This window comes from Oculina patagonica, chromosome 7 (genome assembly GCF_052425735.1).
Source record: "Oculina patagonica isolate OP01 chromosome 7, crgOcupat, whole genome shotgun sequence".
In the NCBI taxonomy this organism is placed as follows: domain Eukaryota; kingdom Metazoa; phylum Cnidaria; class Anthozoa; order Scleractinia; family Oculinidae; genus Oculina; species Oculina patagonica.
The window spans coordinates 33019105-33043357 of record NC_135764.1 but is presented as its reverse complement, the minus strand read 5'-3'; the positions used below and the strand labels follow the sequence as shown (position 1 = coordinate 33043357).

At 38.4% G+C, this 24253-nt stretch overlaps 1 protein-coding gene across 4 annotated transcripts; it reads left to right on the top strand.

Annotated features, from left to right (window-relative positions):
- The first annotated feature begins 12 nt into the window (after positions 1-12).
- Positions 13-22827, top strand: LOC144661155 (uncharacterized). 4 transcript variants are annotated; one of them, XM_078521860.1, is made up of 24 exons: positions 13-236; positions 827-953; positions 5843-6021; positions 7074-7255; positions 7364-7407; positions 8219-8289; positions 9256-9315; positions 9820-9852; positions 10376-10438; positions 10983-11126; positions 11243-11282; positions 11832-11905; positions 12251-12308; positions 12682-12783; positions 13047-13063; positions 14068-14163; positions 16540-16651; positions 17221-17363; positions 18189-18249; positions 18435-18493; positions 19043-19159; positions 19741-19869; positions 21286-21376; positions 22256-22827. In XM_078521860.1, exons 1-24 carry the CDS (start codon positions 135-137, stop codon positions 22300-22302), a joined length of 2151 nt encoding a protein of 716 aa, XP_078377986.1. In that variant the 5' UTR covers positions 13-134; the 3' UTR covers positions 22303-22827. The 4 variants fall into 4 exon arrangements, with proteins under 4 accessions (XP_078377986.1, XP_078377987.1, XP_078377989.1 ...); XM_078521862.1 differs by lacking the exons at positions 13-236; positions 827-953 and adding exons at positions 2050-2151; positions 4739-4866; XM_078521861.1 differs by lacking the exon at positions 9820-9852 and having other exon boundaries at positions 9256-9327.
- The last annotated feature ends 1426 nt before the right edge of the window (positions 22828-24253 follow it).

Below are 24253 nucleotides of genomic sequence, written 5' to 3'. Positions count from 1 at the left end.
CTAATATATGACAAGCTAAACAACGCGTTTTCTTTGTAATGTTTTCAAAAAAGCATTGAACAAGGATTGTATGGTAGAATGGTCTGATAGTAATTGGCAGAAAGGTCTTGAGTGATAGCCATTGGTGAATCACAATGTGGCTGGGTGATTTCAAAATGCGATCCAATAGCGCGCCACCAAACTACGTTTTGAAAAATAATATCTGGGGTCCTGCGCCTCCTAAACAGCTATGCTCGGTAAGTATTGAGCAGTTTTAACCGGAATATCACGCCTAACCATCTCTTCGGAAATCCATTCTTTAACACAGTTGTGACGTAATCAAGAACGAACGACTTATTCGGTTTGTTCTAATTTTAATATAACTGTTTAGTAATACAATCAGTGCGTTCTATTACGATCTGCAAATCCAATTGGTTCTCCCGTAGTTGACCTTTTTTGAGAGAGAGGCGCGTCGCGTACGAATTTTATTTCTGGAGTCTGAGCTGATGAAATGTTTGACTTTTTATTCGGGATGAATTCCTACTTTGCGAGAGGCCCGAAGCTTATGTAATCTCGCCGACATTCCCACCCCTCTCCATAAAAGGTTTGAAAACATGTATGAAAAAGGTGAATTTGGAGGGCAGTCCTTCTTTTTTCCGTAGGGGCTATTTTTGTAAAAAAGTGCACATGAATGACAGAAAAAACGCGTGGATATTGAAAAGCGAATCTAAAGCGCGCGCTGACCCTCTTTTTTCACTTCTCGAATTTCAATTCCTTCCTTTTTAAGGAGTCCTTGCAGAGGAGAAAGGAGTGTGCTATTAATTTTATTTGTCTTAATTCCTGATAGGGCGAGACTTTCCGTTCGTCTGTGTTCTGTCCTGTGTCGAATCACGCTTTAAAACCATCAAGATTCTGGGATCCCTGGAGTAATGGACACAACAGACAGACTCTGTTTCACGTCAACTCAGTCCATGGTACTGAATTATAGTTAGAATTTTATTCTTTTTTGTACAATTCTAGAATTCTAGGGGTGTTGTGTTGCAAATGCTGTAACCTGATTGACTGAGCTATCATACGCTATCAGCTATCCATAACTAGTACTCAATGTAGGGCGTTTACCATTTGTTAAAAACATGCGCGATTACACTTTTTAAACAGTAGAGAAATAACTGGCATTCGTTATTTGGAGGAAATTTAGTTAGATTTCTACTAAAAAAATTAGATTAGTTGTTCTCGATATGATAGTTTATTCGGCTATCTGCCTGTATATCAGCTATCACCCCTAACCTGATTGGCTGAATGGATGTTTTATTGACTTGCACTGGGTTACCTCGCACTTTTGATTTCATAACTCCTTGTTGTGATATTAAATGATAATGATGGTGATGATGATGACTGGGTTACTAACTGGTAAATAAAACGTTTTCTGTATTAGAAAGTCTTCACTGAGAACTCAAACATGCTGTAAAGACTGTTTTGTCTTTAGCATTTTGATTGTGTCACAGGAATGTCCATAAACTGACGAAATTTATTTTTTATATGCATGATGGAAGCAGGACAGGCCCTTTGATAAAAATAATATCTATCAAAGAAAAAACAAAAACACCTTAAGGTTTCCCTTCATGTACCACTGTTCCTGCACCTTTCCGAACAAAGCTTTTGGGCCCATTTGTTATAAGCTAATCCAGCTCTTTTTTATTTCGGTTTTGAAACTTTTCGGGATATTCTATATATTGTTCCAATATTTTTTACTATGACTCCTGTCAAACTCCACTTCAGAAAAAAGGGGAAGACGATTTTACACAAGAGAAATTAAATCAGGTTGACTTACGATACGTGTACTGGAAACCGTTTTATTTTTTTCCGACGGTGCATTGCTATAAACACACAGCAACACAGCAACAACAACTCAAATAATTGGCTCATAACAGTTCTGTAATGTTCTCCTTCAAAGCTGGCTTTAATTTTTCCGAAATCGCCCGGCTTTAAATCGTTCATTGTTTAGCCACGTTTGTTTGCAACTTGTTTATCGCTCAAGGGGCTTTCTTTTGTCCTTCGATGTTGTCATAGCAACAACTTGTGTCGATTTCACGAAGGAGGCATTTCGTTCCAGATGGTTGTCTAACCAGAGGCACGTGAAAATTTACTCCAATTCTTTATCCAGCTTCAAATGTAAGTGTTTTTGTATTGTCCATGGTATTGAATGAACCTCATTTATCGTCTTTATTAACTATAAACATCAAAGAAGTCAAAAAGTCACTGAAAAGAACATTTCATCGAGGCGCGCAAAATATGGCACGTAATTTGGCGCGATGACAATTTAACAACCATCTTTTATCATGGTTTTGTGGTAACAGACATGGCATTACTGCAGCATAATTATTAAATTAAGACTGTAGTTCACTAAGTAACTCAAGTATTGTCGAATAATGCAGGGGTTCTCTTTAATGTTTAATTATTATCGGCTTACTCCTCGAATGTAAAGAATGCCTTCCTATTTGCCTGCCCGCATGCCGGTTTCACACCGACTTCCATCGTTGTTTGATCTTTGATTCCATTCTGATTTTGTAATTAATCTATCGTATTAGAGTTTGACGAAGTGACTAAGCATTCAAGAACTATGATAAACTTATCTACTACAACTTTGTACTTGCTTCAAATATTTATATTTGAACAAAGAAGGTTTATATCTGTTTGCTATCCAGACTAAGACTTATCCATGGAACGTTCAGTGCAAAATTACACCGGATTTATTTAGTTGGGCGGCGTTTTGTCAAGTACAATGTTTAAGCTTATGCATAATATAAAGTGTTTGCATGTTTTTGCATGCAAGTTAGCTTTTATAAATTCTAGTGTTCACATGCAGTATGAGTCAGTATGATGCACAAATGCCATTTTCATCAGTAGTGTAGCAGCTCTCCTTAACTTATTTTCATGCGGTATAAGCTATGTTATCATTTCCCATATACCGGTATTTCCATTTTGAGATTATTGTGATTGATTTCGTGAATTAGGACCAGTGATGATCTTGTTTTATTTTGAAACAACCATTTTCATCTGATACCTGACATACCTGACTTGTCCCAGTCGTCTCTATGGGGTGCAGGAATCGCATGCAGAGGACGGAATGTGAGAAGGGTGACTGAAGGGAGCACAGGGGGTGTAGATCTGATACAGCTACTGGAATAAACTGATCAGGAGTAAAATTTAAAAGTGGGTATCACATGTTAATAAAATAGGGGCAACAACTCAGAGTTGAAACCATCAGCCAGAACTTGTGTAACTTCAACGTTTACCCCCCAAAAAGATGATCAAATGTCCCTACCCTAGGGCAAACACGATAAAAATGCCAGGAACAGAAGAACTATTGGGAAATGTAATCTAGCTGAAATATATGACTATTAAAGATGGGAAAATGCATGTGGAACGAGACTGCTGATATACAGACAAAGTCAAAAGTTCTGGGTATTCCTCCAATTTTTTCAAAACTTATGTGTAGTGCTCTAAATATTTTATTTTTACAAGCCAAAAAATATATGCATTTTTTCCTAGTAATGTTTTGAGTCAACCAAATAATTTCTTATTCTTAATATTCCCCCCCCCCCCCCGAAAAAAAAATCTGATCTCCCAAGACAGCTGTTTACTAAGAACGTTTTTATTTATGGTGGCCCTTTTGATGAGCACAGAAGTTTTTTAGGGCAGCTGGGAAATAATCCTTCAAGAAAAAAATATCACAGAATTTTAGGTTTTATTTTAGGCTCTATCTTGAAGTTTTTCATCATACCAAGTTGGAGTGTCAGTTTCTTTTGCAAGTCTGGCAAAGTCTTGTATTTGCAGAAAATATAGTATTTGTTTCCTTTCTTGGAAATTAAGTCTTGAATTTACCGTGCGTCACCTCCACATCTAGCCATTTACTGTAGGTTTACAATGGGAAAAGCAACATTTTACATGAACACCGTATATACTGACATGGCCTTGCTTAATATAACATGCTGGTCAAGTACCGGTTTGTGATGTCCAAGACATTGTACATAATTAATTATTGTCATCATCAAAACTTTGAGAGTGTTTTCAGATTCTTTTTAATTTGCATATCAAAGGTAGAGATCCCTTGAGAAATATTAATTTTGAAGTAAATTAAGCATCATTTCATGGCAAATTTTGTGCTTTCTTTCACTGACACAACAGGGTGTTAATTAAAGCATTCATAGAAATCATTAGTGCAGCGATGCAAACAATGCCTTTGTTTAAGATCATTAATTATATTGACCTTCCATAAAGAAATCCATTTTCTGACACCTTTCAATGTGATAGATAGGAAAGGTTTTTGTGAAATGAATGAGTTTGAAACAATGAAATGTCCTTTGAAGGAGTGATTGCTAGGCATGTAAACTGTGTCATAATCAGGCATGTAGATAAAAGGCGGAAGGCGGAAAAAATTGGGGGCTAAAAGACTGTGTCTGCCGGTTAGATCTTCCTTTAAACATTACCCAAATTTTTCGCTTGTAAATATCAAGAAAATTTCGCCTGTTGGAAATCTTAGCTTCATAATATCAGTGAGGTTTATTGTCACTGGAAAAATTCCTTGTCATCAATTTTTGGTATGAAAAGGGGTAAGCATCATGTTTTTGCGTGGTACAGTGTAGTGGGCTTTCCACTGTTTTAAGATGTGATATTGACCACTGACTAAATTAGATTGAGAGCATGGTGTTTTTTCATCTGAAATTTAAAGTCGTGTGTACATGAATCATTAATCTAGGGATGGAGTTAACCCAGGGTATCATCACCATAAAACTCAATGGTTTCATGATGGCAAAGTAGCTGGTGGTACATCTGGTGCAGGGTTTGTGTACGGTTCACAACAAGGACAAAATTATGGCTCTGCTGGTAAGAAAGAAATATTTTTTTCTTACAGTCTGCACTGGGTAGCACTGTGACCTGCACTTGAATGTGTTTTTAAGTCATGCACATGTAATGAAAATAATAAACAACAATAAAACAAACCTTTGTCAGGTATTTATTAGTTACACAGTTATAAAAAATACAGTTATTATAGGACCTTCACCAACAGACGCCCTTCTGTAAGAAGACACCTTCTATAAGTGAGCACTTAGGCGTGGTCCAAGCCACATACAAACTCTAGCAGGGATGTAAATAATAGGCGGAAGTTTCTTGTCATTTTTATGGACAAAAATAACCACCTTAAGACTTGATTTTTCCGGCTAAAAGACCATGTCTGGTTAGATCTTTCTCCCTTTAATATGACCCAAATTTTCCGCCTGGTTAAAGAAAACCCTTTCGGGCGGAGCATGTTAGAAATCTTTAGGAGCTACATCCCTGACTACGGACCCATAAACAGTCACCTAGATCTCCTGATAATTTCTGGTCCCTGAAAGGTGTCTTCTTACAGGATGTGTGATGGTACTGTATGTGAAAACTGTGTGCTGTAAGGTTTTATATGCTCTTTAAATATATCTCAATTGTTCTGAAGTACTTAGCTGCACATTACAGCATATGGTTTAAGCTTCTTTGTAGTTATGTATTATTGTATTATACCCAGTAAATATTACAAATAATAATTATGATACAGGTTATAGATTTGTAAAAATATTTAGCATTTTCTGTGTTTTATTGGATCTGACATTTATTAGTCCATCAGAGTGTTAACAGTATCCCATCTGTGTTAAAATATGAGCTAAAGAACAGGCTGCAAAAACCTTCAGAGGAGACACCATAAAGACCTCTGTTTTGCAAGTCTCAGACATTTATCTCACTCGAAGAATGATTTCACTGAGTCAGATCAAGTCTGAAGATGTTATATGTTATTGCCCAAAAATTCAAGTTAACAAATTTCTGTTTTCAGTTTTCCCTGTGGAGCCCCAGAAAGTAAATCCCTCATCGATGCAGGAGACTTACAGACCATCCAGCAAGCATTATCATTTAAAAAATGCTCACAATAGTGGCTTTGAGTTGGGGTTAACTTCCACAAATGATCCGCTGAAAGACAGATTCACAAAGAAGCAGCATTTTATAAGAGGAAAGGTACGTCAGCTCTTTATGTACAGGGCATGTAAGCATTGAGTATACCTGCCAACTTTTTCTGGGTCAAAGGCGTGAGATTTTTATCCTGAGAGTGTCAGGATTTCCGAAGAGATATGACAATGTCCGAAGCCTCCCGAAGACATCCGAGGTATTCCGAAGAGGTTCCAAACATATCCGCTCCTAGTGCGTGGCCTTGTTCAAAATGCTTTTCTCATTAAAACTCTGAGATTTTGGAGAAAGTATCGTGATTTACTCATTTTACATGGAGTTTTTGTTTCTCACATTGGTTTGAGTTTACATTTTTTGGGAACTTGTGTCCGTTTTGGTTTTAAAAACTTACATTTTTCGACCAGGCGTGAGAAATTGGTTCGTAAGCGTGAGTTGGCGTGAGATTGAAGTTTTCAAGTTGCAGTCGTGAGACTCGCGCCCAAGGCGTGAGAGTTGGCAGGTATAATTGAGGTACATGCATGTTGCTGTACCCGTGCACTATGCAGTTCAAAGACTGAAATAACCCTATCCATCACAACCAAGGTCACAGAGAGGGAGTGGGCTTCAAAAGCCACACTTTTTGTGTGGCTTACACAAAGCGCAAAACCACACTGTCAGGGACCGCAAACTTCATTCAAGGAATGTATGAAGTTAAGTGTAGAATTTCCAGAGGGGAGGCGGAGGAGGCCGTTCGTACCAAACACCTTCCGTGTGATGGGTATGGATATTTTCTGAAACAATATTAATAATGGTTGGTGTGACTGTGTGAACAAGGTGTAAATCTAAACCCTGATCACATGTATGCATATATACGCCTACCTTGGAAAAAGGAGTTCAGCACCATGAACGGGGTGTGTTGAAATCTCAGACTTCAGAACCTAACCCGTTCGAAAGACAGGAGGCTCTGAGTATTTTTGGGTCAGAATTTTTGAGGTCAGAGTTTTTGACACTCCGACCAGCAAATATGTGTCCAGTACACAGGCTATTAATGTCTGCGGAGGAAATGCATCAGCATTAATCATACTCATGACTGAACACAGAAATCTGTGCATTATAATTTTTAGATACCAGGTGGATCTGCAAGCAATAAGATGATATATGGTACAGATGAACTCCTGCGACAAGCAAAATTAAAAGAAGAAAGCAATCCTTCTGGATTTCTTTATGGGACTGAAGCAGCAACTAAGGTTGGAAAACCTGCTCCAGCACCTCGTCCAAACAACATGATATGGCTGGAGGAAAGAACGTAAGTACTGACTACCGGTAGTTATATTTGTGGAGGTCAAACATTTTGTACATGTATGTACATTTTAACGGCTGGCATTTAATTTTTTGCGGCAAATCTTTATTTCAGGGAAAGAGATGCCATCAAGAATAAAGAACTAGCCATGTCACAAGGTTACTACCATACTTTGTTTCTTTTCTTTTCCTTTTTTTTTTCTTTTTTCTTTTTTTTTTTTATTGCAAAACACACAGAACATTCTTACAAGGTGACATGTTCACTACTAATTACTTACTACACAAGGCTTTACTAATAACTTACTATACAAAGCCTTACTTATTACTTACTATACAAAGCTTCACTCTACTTACAGTACAATACACTGCTTACACTACCTACATGACAATTAAATTGTTTACAACACACTACTTACAATACAATACTCAATTTCTTAAAATTTAATATTTATACTTATAACAGCGCAATACAATTTATCTCTTGTAATACATTTACAAAAAAACTACCAACTACTTTTGGCTTATTTTTTGATTGTTGGTAGTTTTTTGTTTATAATTGCATGTGTTGATAAATTATTTACATCCAGTTATTTAACAATTATCCTGCAAAATCGCGCGGAATATTGCCTGATACTTAGCCGACGAGGCCGTAGGCCGAGTGGGCTAAAATCAGACGATATTCCGCAAGATTGAGCAGGATAATTGTTTTATTATTCAACAAAGTGTCAACAAAATACATTTTGCAGCTAGAATAAACTAGGGTTGTGCAGCATTTCCAAGATTTCGGACGAATCTTGACAACCTACGTATATCGCAGGATATCTGACAGTCATGTATGGATGACAGATAACAATCACATTTTGACCATATTTGGGCAGTGCGCGCATTTGTTGAATAATAAACTGCAATATGTGGACATGCTTTTAATATGAAAAATGTGAAAAAAACTTTGTTCCTTGTTTACAAACAGATGAATTTTTAGCAAGACATAAGGAAGAGAAACAAAGGATGCGTCAGGCACTCCAGGAGGAGAAAAGAAGGGTATTGTTTAGTCAGTTATCTTGTACTCATTTAATTTAAAATATTTCTGAATAATTATTGAATGCCTACAAGATATTTTTCTACCATCCCTGTTTGTTGATTTCCAATAATCTGTCATTAGTATTTTGCAAAACAAAACCTGCATGACCAGTTAATTTACAGAAGAGATCATTTTCCCGAAGGGATAGGCCTATGTTTGTTTTGTTAAAAAAAAACAACGTTTTTTCGGAGAGAGCATGCCGACAAAAACTTTTGCGACCCCTGTCTCTTCAATTACCAATAATCCACCATAAAGTATTTTGCAAAAAAAGTTCTTTAGCATGACCAATTAATTTACGGTAAAGAAAATATTTTTCCCAACATGCCGTTTGCTTAATTATTAAATTAATGCGCAGTTCCAGAAAATGCCCATACTCAGTCCATGGAAGGTCATTGGAGGTTCAGGGTGCTGGGGGGAGGGGGCGTCTTAAAAGCGAAAGGAACTGCCAGGAATTTCCAGAGGGGTCTCCCTTATGTTTCCTATTTTCTGGAATACCATAAGCTGTCCATCAGTGATACCGTAGAATTCCGGTTATAAGCCCTGGGCTTATACAACTTCGTAAGGGGTTTTGGGTGGGCTTATAAACGGAGGGGCGTATATCCGGGAGGGCTTATAGCCATTATAAGCTGAATGAAAAAAATGTTTCGAAAAGAGCCACGGGAGTGTTGATCGAAATACGTTTTTAAGTTAAAAACGCATAATAAAGCAACATTTAGCCCTGTTCAGTACTGTCATCCGGTAGAGGGGGAGCTTATATCCGGGGGGGGGGGGGGCTTATAATCGGATGTATTTTTTTGTTTCCAAGTAGATGGGCCTATAACCGGGGGGGGGGGGGGCTTATAACAGGAATTTAACGGTATTGTATCTGTGCTATATAAAGTTCAGTTTTTGAAACCTGCTGTGGTTCTGTTATAAATTTTTTTTAGGACTTGGAAGATCTGAAGAGGTACAACCCCTGGGGGCGGCCTGGCAATGGAGCCCCTAACGTAAGTTACTTTGTTTTAATTTTATTCCTACTTGTATTTCTGGAGGGTCAAATGGCTAATTTTTTAAAGACTCCAGGGGGAGGAATACTCAAGAAAGACAATTATTTGAGGATGCATTTTAAACCAAATTGGAAAAAATCCATAATTGGACACAGATACATGTACTCATATAATTGAAAAATGATGCAGAAACAACAGTCCTTGCAAAATGCCCACCCCCCAATACTCCCCCTCCCCAAGTCTCTACTGAGTAATCAACATGCAGAAACATGGTGAAAATAAACTTTAAAATCATTTTCCATTTAAGGAGTCTTTCCATGCGCAACCATAATATTATTTTTGCTCCAAACAGCATGTGATTGTGTGTAGGAATGACTTGTTGAATTATACTTGCAGTACTTGATACTAGGTAGTCAGACCACATGCCTCCCATTGCTTCTTAAACTTCCCCATAATTTCTTTTTTCTTTTATTAATGTTTATTATCTTTTGTCCATATTTTCAGATGACTGATCAGGCAAGTGTTACCAATCATGTGGTAAATAATTAAAGGAAACATTTAAAAAGTATAACAGTAATTATGTAGTTGTATTTGCTTAGCAGCTCTGTCAAAACATGCCTGCAGCCAGCAATTTGCCACAGTGGAATATTTGCCACTTACTCACACTATTTATCAGAAATGCAGAATGTATGAAATGTACTAGTTCAAATTGTAGCCAAAACATATTAATTAAATTAGGCTAATTAGTATTCCTTGTGGTTATTTGAAAGGTAAATTTACAAACATGAATTGACCTTGTGCTCTGAGTACAGTCAACTCCCACCTTGCGGACACCTCGATATTATGGATCTCCTGTTGAACATTACAGACAGGAGTTGAAGTCCTGGCATATAGGAATTACTGAAATTTATTAACTCCCCACTATGGGCTTTCTGTTAGGTAGGTACCCGAAGGTGTCAGTTATAGTGGGAGTTGACTGTAGTTGGGAGACCGGTGCTCAGGATAGGAACATCTTGTTAAATTTATTTGTAATAATAAATTAAAATTATCTTGTTTGCAGTCTGGCAGTGAAGAAAAACCTGAGACAAAAAGAACAAAAAATGTCAAAAACCTTGTTCAAGAGGTATGTTTTAAAGTTTGTTTATTAAATGAATGAGAAAGTCGGACAAGTTGTTGAGTACAAGAAAGGCATGACAATTCAGAATAATTTTCTGCACGCTGCAAGCATTGGCCCAGCTTTTCTATTTTCGCAGCTAAAATCACACTTCTTGGTAAGAAGCCACAAGCCACAATTCTTTGTTTTTCAGCGTGTTGAATACGGAAACCACTGGCACTCATTTTGCCCTGAGGCGAGATCAGTAATTTCTTGCAGAAACGGCAAATCCGTTCCTGTTGAAAATACCCAAGTGTGCGCGAATGTAATGAGGGCCGATGCATTCGAGTGTAAAATACATAATTTTTCACAGGTCTAATTACCTTTCTGACAGGTTTGTTACAGGATACATTAATTTATTATAAGTGGGCGGATGGGCGGAATCAAACAAAGTCTACAGGCTCACCCTCATGCCCCGCTCTTCCGCTTGCTTCGCTCGCGGCAACCCCACTCAGGCGCCTTTTCGCAGGCTATGTCTTTAGTTACCTTAACATGATTATATTCTGTTTTAAAGTCTTATCAGCCATTTGGAGGCCGGCAAGGTGGAGGAGGTGCTCCAAACAGGACAGAATCAGGAAGAGTCGCTGCAGGTTTCCGTTCTGATCCTGAACTAAGATTTCCCAGGCATGCATCTAAAGCTAATGTGGAGCCACTCCTGGTGAGTGTGGCAGGTTCACAAATTTATGGGTAAAAGTTTATATCCCTGAGTACTGTGTACACAGATTGCTCTTATTTCCTTTTTTACTGAATCGCTCACTCTTTTTTTACTTGCAGAGATATGGGGGAAGAGATGAACGATACAAGCAAGAATTAGGTAATGTTTTTACTACTAGTACTAGTACTACATCCAGTTTTGTTCAAGATTAGTGGTGTGGTTCAAGAAAATATCCACACCCTCTGCACAAGATTTGTGTGGTTCAAGAAAATATCCACACCCACTGCACAAGATTTGTGTGGTTCAAGACGAAATGTGTGGTTCAAGAAAATATCCAACCCACTGCACAAGATTTGTGTGGTTCAAGAAGATTTGTGTAGTTCAAGAAAATATCCACACCCACTGCACAAGATTTGTGTGGTTCAAGAAAATATCCACACCCACTGCACAGAAGGTCACTGGAAATTCTGTGAGGGTGGGGGTCTCAAAACTAAACCCAAAATTTTTAAAGTTAAGAATGAAGCTAAATTAAACTGCAATTTCTGGAGGAGAGGGGGTTGGGAGGGGGTGGGGTTCACACCCAAAATTCCTTCATGGGGGAGGTATGAATAACTTCTGGAACAACATCTTGACAATGTACTTCAGGCGATTAAAAGTGTCTTGTAAGTGAATTACAATATTAATAAAATTATTTTATTGTTTTTGTAGACTCTATGATCGAAGGTTCAAGAACTAGAAAACTGCTAGAACGAGAAAAAAGCATTGAGGATGAACTTCATCATGTGAGTTGTTAAAACCATAATCAAAGTTTTCCATTCACTGTTTTCAAGTCCTTGTTGAAGCAAAGTGGTTAGCCTGTAAATTAACTGTCTTGCTGCATGAATTGGCAAGGGAATCACTGCTTGATTAATTAGTCTTAATGCTGAATGGTTAACGCTGGAAAATTATGTCAACCAAACAATGCCTTCTCATACAAGTTATAACTCTTATAAATTGAGTATTTTTTAATCTCTTTTTTACAGCCACAATTAAGAGTTGATTTTCAAAACAGCTTCAGTACATTCCATTGTTGTGAAAGGTCACCAGTACTTATTATTAAAAATAATTATTAAAACTTTTCTATTTAGATAAACACAGATCCCTTTGGAAAAGAAGGTGCTGGGGCTCCAAGGAAAACAGGCTCAGGTACAATCATTGACTATAAATCAGGGATTCAGTAAGGTTTGGAGTAGGTGGGCATCAGGGTTTTGCACCCGGGCAAAGTATGAAAACAGCCTGACAAAGTCGTGTTCACAGCCGATCAATTTACCTGGTGGCTGACCCTTAATGAAACCCCTGCTATAAATGTGTTATTCTTTTGTTTGATTATTATCTTATTATGCTATGCAGTGGCCAAAAGGTAGCTTATGGTTTTTGAATTGACCAGTCCAGTTTTGATTTATTTCTAGCCAGGGTCATTGTGTATGTTGTGTTTTTGGGCAAGACACAAAACATTGTGTTGCAAAGTTTTTAATACCACGCTGTAATTAACATGCCGATTTTCTGTGTTCCTTGTTAGGTACAGTTAAAGCTAGTTTTCCCACAACACTGTCAAAAGATATTGAAGAGCTCCGACAAAGGACTCACAGAAATCCACAAGCCTTAGGATTGAATCAAACAGGTAAGTTTTTTTGTACTCAGTTAGTTGACTCATTTACTTTGACACTGGTGCCCATTGTTACAGCAGGACAGGATGTTTTTTTAAGTGCCACTAAACAGGCCACTAAAAGGATAACTTTTGTCACTGGTGGCCTGTTTAGCTGCCACTAACAAAAGGCTCCTGTACATAACAATAGAACACTTACATTTGTGTCAGTAATTTCATCAGACATAAATAATTTCCATCACTAACTTACGGTGTACTATTTTTTGTTTAATTTTCAGATCCAGATGAACCTCAGGTGAGAAAAATTACCAATGGCATAATTTTAAAGCAACAGTCAGGGGAGCAGGGGTGGTGCAGTGGTGACAGTGCTTGCCTCCCAACAGTGTGGCCTGGCCGGGGAACAAATGCTGGACTTGACCTCCTGAGTGACTGAATTTGTTGTTGGTTATTGTCCTTGCCCCAAGGGTTTTTCTCTGGGCTCTCCAGTTTTCCTGCAGCCATAACCTACACTCTAAATTTCTAATAATTTGATCTTGAGGCACACACTTCATAACAAGCTCCTGAGAGCTCTTCTATGTTACATGGGTAAAGCCTATTACAATACATTACATTTTTCATGGACTTCTGAGAATACCAAATGAATTTTATAAATCTGCGAGCCAGCAAGCCATGTGAGGCAGCAAGTATGCGAGCCACGGTGTTTAATATATGCTTTAAGCATAAATATATCACTGTATGATAGTGCTGACCCAACCAACAATTGAAAGCTAACTGCAAGCAAACCAGGGTGGAAAGTTCTGACCGCAAGCAAACCGGGGTGAATTAATCTAACCGCAAGCAATCTGGTGTGAAACTTACTGCAAGCAAACAGGAGTGGAGCTAACCACAAGCAAACAGGGGCAGAACTAACTGCAAGCAAAATGAAGTTGAGCTAACCGCAAGCAAACCTGACAATCCTGTCCATAATTCCAACTCAAAAATTTATTTTGACATCCAAGACCAATCAAAGATAGAGGTTTGCAAAGCGAGGTGAGCTGGTATTATTATAATTTTATCTGTCATGGCTCGCATGCCTCACATGGCTCACATGGCTCACATGGTGGCTCGCTGGCTCGCAGATTATGCAAACCCATACCAAAGCAAGGAAAAAGAGCGCAACAAAAGAACTGCAGTGAGCTTGCCTTAACTCCATTGTAGCTGTTATTTAGAAAAGAAGTGGGTCACTAGACAGCCCAAAATACTATTACTTTACCACCACCCAAAACCTTATGCACACATTGTGTGCCTTTTTTATTGCAGTATAATCCTTGGGGTAGGGGTCACGGAAACCCACCAATGTTTGATCGACAAGGAAGAATAATTAAACCTGCTCGTGGAAGGGAAGAAAATGACTTGGTAAGGAATAAATATTAATATGGTTAATTTTGTTATTTATTAAAAGCCCCAAGAGTTTGTGATTTGTTATTTCTTCTTATAATGTCAATGCGTGATCAAACATGTGAACTGGAGACCATATAATGCATGATAGTGATGTTTACTTTACAATTTTTTTTTTAATTAACTGCGCTGCGCAGTTCTTGCTCTGCACGGGGTTTATTATTATTATTATTATTTTTAGTTTTGTCGGTGACCAGACGCAGACCTCCACTCGGTCGAGGTTATGTCACGCGATGTTTAGAAGCTATAAATCAGTAACAAATGGAAACAAATGGTTATTCTTTGTCTTTACAAAGAATGTTTAGTGTGAAATATTCGAATTTGAAGCCTTTGACTCATGAAAAATACTGAATTTCCACGCTTACAAAGAGAAATATAATTCAGCGGGCCAGAATCTGTGAAAAAATACCATTACGTTGGTGTAAAAGAATGTGCTGACATGACAAGTTTCACTTTCGATCGGCTAGTTCGAGTCACGTAATTTTTTAAAGCTATTTATATCAGCTAGCTTTCAACTCTTTGCGAATCCTTTGGTCTTTATATAAAATGGAAAAAGAATTCTGACTTATTTTTTGTCTTTACAAAGAATGTTTAGTGTTATATATATATTCGATTTTGAAGCGTTTGACTCGTGGGGAATACTAAATTTCCACGCTTTCAAGGAGAAATAATAATTCAGCGGGCCAGAATCTGTAAATAAATACCATTACGTTGGTGTAATAGAATGTGCTGATATGACAAGTTTCACCTTTGATCGGCTAGACCTCAAGTCACGTAATGTTTAAAGCTATTATAAGCTACCTTTCAAATCTTTGCGAATCCTTTGGTCTTTGCTAAACAAATTTATTGCGAAGTATTTCGCTTTTAAGGGTAATCTATTTTTTTGGGCTTGTGTCACTGAAAGGATTTTAGAGACATGAAGAAAAATTCCTTTCACAAACATGCCATGACTTGTACCGCTTTCGTCATTCGGTATGCTACGGAAATACCCTCTGTGCTAAAAACAGCTTCATCGTCCGCACGTGGGAATTCGGCCAGAATTTGCATATAAGGAAAATTCTTAATCGCGGCTGGATCAAGACAACCATGAAATGTCACTCAAAGTTTGTCAGATGCTGAATTTTTACAACCGCCTATTGTAATACGAAAACCGAAAGAGGGGCAAAATTTTGAACTGTTAAAGAGGTTCAAAAATAATACTAACAGTATAGAAACTGCGAAACATAGTCACTGGGTCAGTTTTTATTTTTTTGCAAATGGGGAATATTGTCGAAATTCTCACGGATACTTACGTTCCTGGCGTGAAGCCAGACGTACTTATGAATTGATCTTACAGACCCAGGGGCAGTTGTTGTAAACTTTCGCCCGAAAAATGGCGACGTCCCGATAAGCGATTTTTTTTATTTCACGGATCAGGATTGTGGGAATTAAATGTGGCCAGCATTAGCATATAAGAAAAATATTTAATTGCGGATGGAACTATTCAACCATGAAATGTCACACAAGGTGTTTTATTACCATTTCGTTTGTCAGTCGCAACATTGTTTGACGCAGGTAAAGGGGATAACGGGTGGGAGGGGGGTGCATTTTTTGTCCCCTACCCACATGGTTCCCCTAAGGTGGTCACGTGACCAGCGCAGTTTTAAGCTCTATGAGCTTCTTGTTTTTATTAATTTCTTTGTGACACACCTGGAAAGAGGCCCTGCCAGGGGGGATCCCGTGTCGGTTGTCTAAATTTAAAAATGCCCTGCGTCGCTGTTTAATCGCACTTCCCGTTGCTGTTGGAAGTTGAATTGAAAGAAAATTGCTTGTCCTTGTCGGAATTTAAGTTTTTCCATAAGGGTTGTCGTTTGTCGCGATTTTAATTTATGTGCTGTCGTTACTTTTTGGACCATGTCGCTTGTTGGAATTGACCCCGGCAGGACCTCTGGAAACTGTTCTACACTCTATCTTTATTCGCTGTGTGTAATTAAGGATTTATTATTGGGTGACTAATTCAGAGAGCAAATGTATATGTTAATCTTGATGGCCTTCTTTTTGGAAATGTAAATAAAGCCCAAACATCCCCTACTCTTTGAGAATATTAATATAGGCTCTGTAGCATCCCTTACTAGTTAGATATGACAGGATGTCAAGCTGAGCACAAGCAAAATGAACCACTGTTATTAAAAGTGCCCCCCCCCCCCCCGGTTGGTGGTCTGACCAGGATTTGAAACCATGAACTTCCATTCTGCAATTTGATGTCAATCTGTCTGAACTAACAAGACAGCCAATAATTTGTTCCTTTATTTTGCAAATTTGACTTTATGTTGTTGTGCTGATTTATCTTAACAGGAGGGCATTGGTATCGAAGTGAAACGACCAGGAGCTGGGGCTCCTAACATTGACAAAACTGGAAACTTGAAAATAAGAAAAGGACAAACATTGACAAAAAGTTCCAACGGACGTAAGTATTCAACAGCTTGCCCCTTTGTCATGCCTGAGGCTTTGTCAGGTCGAAAGTTGTTTTTCTGTTGCAAGAAACTTAAAGTTTAGGACCAATCTGGTTCCCAGAGCCTGCTTCACCTTGACCAGCAGTTGGGAAACTCAATGGCTCTGGGCTAAGCTAAAACCAGAAATCCGGTTTGATTGTGGGCGTGCACTGAAGATTGTGGTGAAATGAACAAGTTTTCAACAGCCAATCAGATTTGGCTGTCTTTTTGGCAGGCTTTCAGATTAGCCCAGAGGTCCCGATCCCTGGCGCAGGTCTACCAGAAGGATTGCTGCCTCGGGAAATGAGTTTGGAAAAGTACTGTCTCATTCTTCAACAAAATATTGGCTGTCATTTTGTCCACATGACATGACATGCACAACAGAATTATGTTTTGTACATACATAAACCTATATCGCAAAGTTTTTGTGGTAAAACACAAGAAGATGCCGATTATTTTTCTTCAATCAGGGAGGGGGGAGGGGATGAGGTTGAGTTTTGCTTGTTTGAAAATATCTCAATGAATCATTCTTTTCCAACTTCAGAAACAATTCAACGTGATTTCAGCCCTGTCAATCAACGCAACGTTTACGACCCCTTTGGAAGACCAGGGGCGGGAGCCCCCATAAAGGATCCCGAGGGACAAATTCAAACACGTACAGCAGGCAAAGTGGCCCATGATTCAAGTGTAAGTATAGCGGGCGTCAAACACATGTACACCTTTTGAACAGATTTTTGTTTGTTTACCAAATTTCTCCCTCAAGGCCTTGTGTGACAGCTAGTCACAAAAGAGATATAGGAACAGGTACCAAATTCCTTTGCCAATCAAAGAACTATTAACCATTCTTGCAACATTTTACCATTCTGTTGTTGCCAGACCTCTCAGTTTTGAGAGCACCATGAAGGGCACATGCTTCAGATGGTTCTAGTTTTGTGTTGTGATAAGGAAGCTGGACTTTGTAATACATGATCTACCTTCCTGTGTGACCACCTCTCGTGAGCAACCACTTAAAATTCCAAAATACCAAACCGCATTTTCCCATTAAATCACCATAGTATGTCAAACCCCTCCTAGGTGACTGCCTTTCCTAAGCATTCACCTCCCACAAGCGACCACAAATTTTCCGCAGTCAAATCACTATAGTCTGGACCCCTCGTAGCTGGGCGACCACCTCTTGTAAGAGACTGCCACCACTTTTAGGGTCGATGGGTTGAAATTTTCTAATTGTGTTTAACCCCCGGTAAGTGACCACTTCACTTGATCCAATACGAGTACCAATTAGGTAACGATATGTTTTAAAACCCTGATAAGAGGATAAAGTTTTTTTCTTGCATTTGAACATTTTGTAAATAAACCTCATAGGCAACTGTTACATTGGAGGATAATGCCCGAGTATGAAAGATTGCCCAACATTTGAACTGTTGGCCAAGAAGGAAAACTTTGAGGGCAACTGTGGAAGACAATAAATGCACTAGAAACTTTAGTATTAATCAGTTCTGTTTTCCATTTTAGGCATACTCACCAACAGGCAAGAGGGATGTAGCAGCTAAACAGGAATATCTTACCACTTTACGTAAGTTTACAACTTATAATCCCCGCTTTAAAAGAAAGGGATTTGACTGACACACAGAATGTCCTTGTAAGAAAAAGAGGTACCGGTAGTTTGTGGCTGGTTAAACTATATTAATGCATGTATGAGGAGAAGACATTTGCTGTAGACATTTGGCTTACACGGTTTGTTCTCATTATGCTCATCAGAGAAAATGTCAGAAGGAGAAAAACAAAGGCGAAAGGCTGAGCATGAAGACCTATTAACTGTAAGTATTTTCACCTAGTAGCTGTTATATGGTTGTCACGCAACGCTTCTCTCTTGGTGGGGGAGGGAGCGTTGAGTGATGAGCCCAAACAACAGCTGCGAAGGAGACTAGTTTGAGCCTAGTTGTATGGCCTAGCTCATCACCTACAACACAGTGATCCAGCGCACTGTCCAACTGATGTGGGGAAGTTCATAGGTTTTACATCTGCTGGGAGAACTTAGAATTTTTTACCGTCTAACTTTTGTGACAGTGACTGAATAATATCTTTCTCACCGTCCATGTTTCTACTGACTTTATAATATACCATCGTTTCTTAATTTTGTCATGTATATTTCCTTTGTGTTGAAATCCTTAACTCTTAAGGGTGTGTTCTTTAATTTGCGATGATTCGGATCAGGATCAATGATCTAAGATCTGTCGGATCATGGTGCGTCAAAGGAACTGTGTGAATCCGCACCGGGCAAGGATTCATCGCTTCTTTTTCTTAATCGCCGCAAGTGTTTTTGCATAACGTATAAATGAAAAGACGTGTATGTTTTTTGTTTTCAGAGTGAAAAAGACGTTGCTTCTTGGCTGAGGTCAGGTGTTGTTGGGCAGCCAAGTTATGATGCCACTACCAGAGAGATAATCGCTCAAAAGAAACACACTTCAGATGTCACATCACAGGTAAACATACATGTAAAACACAATAAAGTACCGTTAAACAACGTTCCGTTAATAAAATAATTTCCCTTCAACATCACATTTACTAGTAATCTCCCTTAATGCAGTTTTCCACTGAGGCGCAATTTTTTACGTGTGTTTACGTGCGTGAAAAAAAATTAGAGACAATGTATGAACGACTTGCGTTAACGTGTACACACGTCGTTCATACATTGTCCCTAAATTTTTTCATGCACGTAAACGCACGTAAAAATTACGCGTCAGTGGAAAATATCCACTTTTAAAGTTGTAAATTTAGGTGTCACAAATTTCGTAGTGATTTTGCTTGCGTCATAACTTGTACATGCGCAGTACCGTGAAAATGTCCCTTTAACTGGACTTGAAAGTAGCAAGTAATGGAGGCTAATTTATGCAGTTGGATCTTATGTGAATCTATTTTCCAGCATTAGCCTCGATTGCAAGCAAGCGGCAGTACAATCCCGAGAATGCGAAAAATGTCATTACTGTTAATCAGCTGTAAGCCCGGGGGCGATAAACCAACCTTCCATCCTTCTCATTCTTAATTTCTTCATTCTTGCGAGCAGGCTTTAAACATCAGAAGACTGAAGAATGAAAAAAGCCGTGAATACCATACTGACCTGGAGGCTCAAGCACAGGAAAGATATCAAAAACACAAACAGAGCCAAGAGGAACAGAGGGTCAAGTCAGTTGAGGTACGTGACTGTCATGTATAAATAATAATAATAATAATAATAATAATAAAATATTTATATAGCGCCAATATCCTAAAAGTTCAAAAGCGCTTTACAGAAGTAACGTTAAAAATATTAAAAACACTATTAAAAAAAATAAATATAAAAATAGTTAAAAGGTTACAAAAAATGCTTAAAATCTTAGACTAATAAAAAATGTTGCTAAAAAGTTATTGTACAACTTTATTGAAAAATATTTACCTGACTGTCAGGCAATATAGGTAGTAATACTTGACTGTCACACCTACAAAGTCTTTTATGCACAGCACTTAAGGTCGCGGGGGATACCAACAGCATGAATAAATTCATGAAGGGAAATTTTGCTTGACCTGCATCTTTTAAAACGCTTATTTCTCGGCTGTTATGGGTGCGATTAAGCTCAAAATTTACAGAGACATAACGAAATGATGAAAGATTGTGAATGTCATCTTTTATTTGGTAGATTACATTTTACGGCGATGTTATAGCCTCGTTAGTGCCAAATTGGGAAAAACATGATTGTGTGGCAGAGTTTGTGGAATGAGTAGAAGACAGCACACTGCGATTTTGTCAAAAACTAATCAGTCAATACCTCTAGAGTGTCATAACAGAAGCGGATTTTTTAATTTAAAGTTTGCCAGCAAGTTATGGCGGTTTAAGTGCGCAAATTTGAATTTAATGTCTTCTACCTCTTTCTAAAAGCGCTCTTTTAAAATTCCGCTTCTGTTATGACACACTACAGTATTCATAGTTTACCTATCTGCAGTGGCAAGTCATGAAGTTCTGTATCCGCGCTGTATTCTCTGCCACAAAATTGTCGGAAAAGTCCAAACTTTGAGATTTCCGAAGGTGTCCCGACCTAAATACGATCATTTTGCCAAGGAGAGATGTAATTATGGTAATTATATTCCACGCTTTTATGGTGAGAACAATGCGTTTTCAAAAAGGACACGATTGTTTATGCCGAATATTTTTGTGATTACTCTGAGTACAATAGTTGCAGAAATAGTCAAATTTAAATAAAAATAAGCTCAAAGACTTCCTACAATCTATATGAACGTATGTCGCTAAGTGTTGTTTTAAATTGGTTAAAATATCAAAGAAACAGGGATTTTTTACAAATCACGCGCACGCGCCCATATTTTTATCCAGTCATAAATATCTCGTAAAGTTGTCGATGTGAGTCGTTGTACTTCGTGCATACGCTTTAAATAAATGCATAATGATGAGCCTAAAGTGTCCCCCGCGACCTTAATGTGAAGGTAATTATGGCTGAAGTGTCCGTTGTGCCTGGTTTGAACCCAACATTGTCAGCACAAACTGCGTATAGTTTGAATCTGCTGTGTCATTTTTTTTTAATACTGCTAAATAATGTGTCGGTTTTTGTTTTTGTTTCAGCATGTGAAGACTATGGACCATGTGTGGGGAAGGCCTGGGGCGGGTGCTCCCCTCAGACGGGAACACATGGATTTTGCCAGAAAGCAGAAACGTAAGTAAATAGCACACTGTTTTACATCACTAGCAAACAGATTGCGGGCCGTCAAAGGATCTGCTCACGGTATTGTATCCAATGATGTGAAACCTGCAACTTACATAAACTTTTACATCATTAAGGAACAATTGTGTTATGAAAATGATGCCAGAAATCACAGGCATCCCAAGCGTACCATGTGAGAGAGTGGAAGCTGTTAGTAATAAAACAAAAATTCTTCCCTTTACTGTCTGTTCAGGCGACTAGCTAGCTCAAGTAGTTGATAAAGGAGGTGATATACTCATTTGTGGCTCGAATTTAAAGCACTCACATGAACTGTAGTATTGAGATTTTCAATGGGCCAAGAAGCAATATGGAAAAAAATTATAATTAAAAAGAACCTATGAAGCCTTCTCACCTTAATCTGATTATCTCTTCGTCTACTAGCTGATTTAAATGCTATTTCACCAATTTTGTTTCGCCTGAGAAAAGGGAAGAATTTATGTTTTTATTACAATTTCCATTCCCTAACATAGTACAGTTGGGCTGACTGTGCATGGAATCTGCCTCGTACCCAGACGCCTCTCTCTTGTTTGGGGACATGGGCGCGCAAGGGAGGAAGACTATGGTCCCTCGCGCTTCGCGCTCGTCACCAGTCACTCCCGCTTCGCGCTCGCTTTGTTCTCGCTTTGTCGGAGAAAGAAAATTGAGGCGCCTGAGGAGGAGGCAGGCATGGAATTATTACAATTGTCCCCCTGCAATTGTCAATATTTTGTGGTGGTTTGAATGTTTGAAAAAATTTTAGGAATTGAATTAAAAAATGTTGCACATGTGGTAAAAATTCCCCTTCTTTACACATTGCAAGCCTACTTCTGACTGAGTTTTTTATTTTTCTAGTTGGTCTTGTGCCTGCCGATTCATCATTCACATACAGAGATGCGTAAATCACGTCATTCTCCCAATTTGTATTAAACTAAACAAAAATATTTTTGTATTTAAAGCCGACTAAGCCTCACTCTAGTCAAACCTTAATGTATAGAATGAATCTTTGTATTGGTTTTTATAAGCAGTATTGTATGTACAGCAATTATTTTTTTACTTGATGCATTGTTTTTAACGTATAAGAAGTGGAAGTTTAGCTGCAAAAACTTTCCAGACCTACTTTCCGACCTTATAAACAGCAGCGTCCTCTTTTTTAATTTTATAGAATGTTACAACAGTATAAGCTCTAATGGGTCTTGAAGGGCAAGTTCTGTCATAAACATCAATGTAAAGTTTGGATTTTATTTTGTAACAATGCACAGTATTGGAGAATCAAATATATAATAGTCGTTAGGTCATTTCTTAAGTTAACATAATCCAGCTTTTACAACCGTAACCATAAAACAGTTCTCATATCTGTTTATATAATGGTAGTAATAAAATATACTCTCTGAACCACAATGAAATAAACTGGACTGCTGAGTTCACCTGCTGTGTTATAATGATTTGTGCCCGTGAAAATGGGATGGGCCACGAGCAGAGACCAGAAATCATGCAAGGAAAGCCTGACTCCCAGGATAAGCTAGGGCCGCCACAATACACATTACAGTCGAACCTCTCCATATGGACCACTCTCTAATACGACGACCTCTCTATTGCGGACAATCTCCGATGTCCCAACAAAATTCTTATATATTTTCTTTAGAAAAAACCTTTATAATACGGACCCTCTCTAATACGGACATCAACAGACACTAAATCTCGGCCCCAGGGAAGAAATTCATTTAAACTTAACCTCTTTATCACGGCCACTCCAGTTATCAGGCAATGATATTTTGTGTTGGTAATGCAATTTCCTGTTTGTGGTTAATGACAACAACGTTTTCGGATTTGTGCTTAGCGTTAAATTTTTTACCTGCAGCATTGCGTTGCAGAACATTTTGAGTTACTAAATACTTTAAGCTGTCAATGAAGTCAAAAGTGACGTCGTAGTGGAAAAAACGAACACTTTGCTCTGTCCTTTCGGTGCCTGTATTAGAGAGGTTCAACTGTATATACCTGATTGAAGAAACGTTGACCCGTGAAAAGCCTAAACGATAAAGGATGCGACCCAAATGTTTACTGGGAAATCGGCAAAAGTAATCGTCATCTGTGACAGAATGAACATTATCATACGACAGGTTGCATAAATTATGCTCTTAAAGCTCTCAAAGAAAATATTTCCTTGATTAAAAAATAAATGGGATATTACTAAGCTTACCAAAGATGTCTACCCATAATTCCATTGGGTCTTATCGTTCATGGTTTGAGCTTTTCACGGGTCAACGTTTCTTCAATCAGGTATATACCAGACATCATTGCCCAGAGCAGGTCGGGTGAGCTTATTAGTGCCCAGTTCCTTCTGCGAGATACACCTGCAGGGAATCATGGTAGTTGTATTCACCATCATCCCGCAGTCCAGGAATGTTTTGTTAAATACAAGCACCAGTACTCCTTGTACCTGCATCTCAAAAAGGAAATTTAGCATTGGAGGCTAGGAGGGGCAGTTTCTTGGTTGTTCTTTTGGTATGTCTTGCTTGCTCATATTGAGCCTGCGTGGTCAACCTGTTTTGTGGTTTCTTGATGGCAATTAAGATAATTTCGTTCCCAGATCTCGCGGCTTGTCTACCCGCGAGATCTGGGAACGAGATTAAAATCAAGACTTTTAAAATTACAGTATCACATCACGTCACCAAATAGTCTTGTTGTCGGCTTCAAAAAAATCACTTTTGGACATATTACAATACTCCCTATAAGTTTCACTGTCATTACCAATGGAAGAGGGTGGGGATCTGCATACACACAATTTCGTGTTTGTACAAATTGGATAACACTGAACTAGATAAATCACTAATTTAAAGTTAACCATGCTAT

Excerpts from the sequence above, each read along its gene's own strand:
- LOC144661155 (XM_078521860.1), top strand. The coding sequence starts at position 135 with ATGTGGCTGGGTGATTTCAAAATGCGATCCAATAGCGCGCCACCAAAC. Across the intron at positions 16,652-17,220 it reads GACAAAAAGTTCCAACGGAC|AAACAATTCAACGTGATTTC; the intron begins GTAAGTATTCAA and ends TTCCAACTTCAG. Across the intron at positions 17,364-18,188 it reads AAGTGGCCCATGATTCAAGT|GCATACTCACCAACAGGCAA; the intron begins GTAAGTATAGCG and ends TTTCCATTTTAG.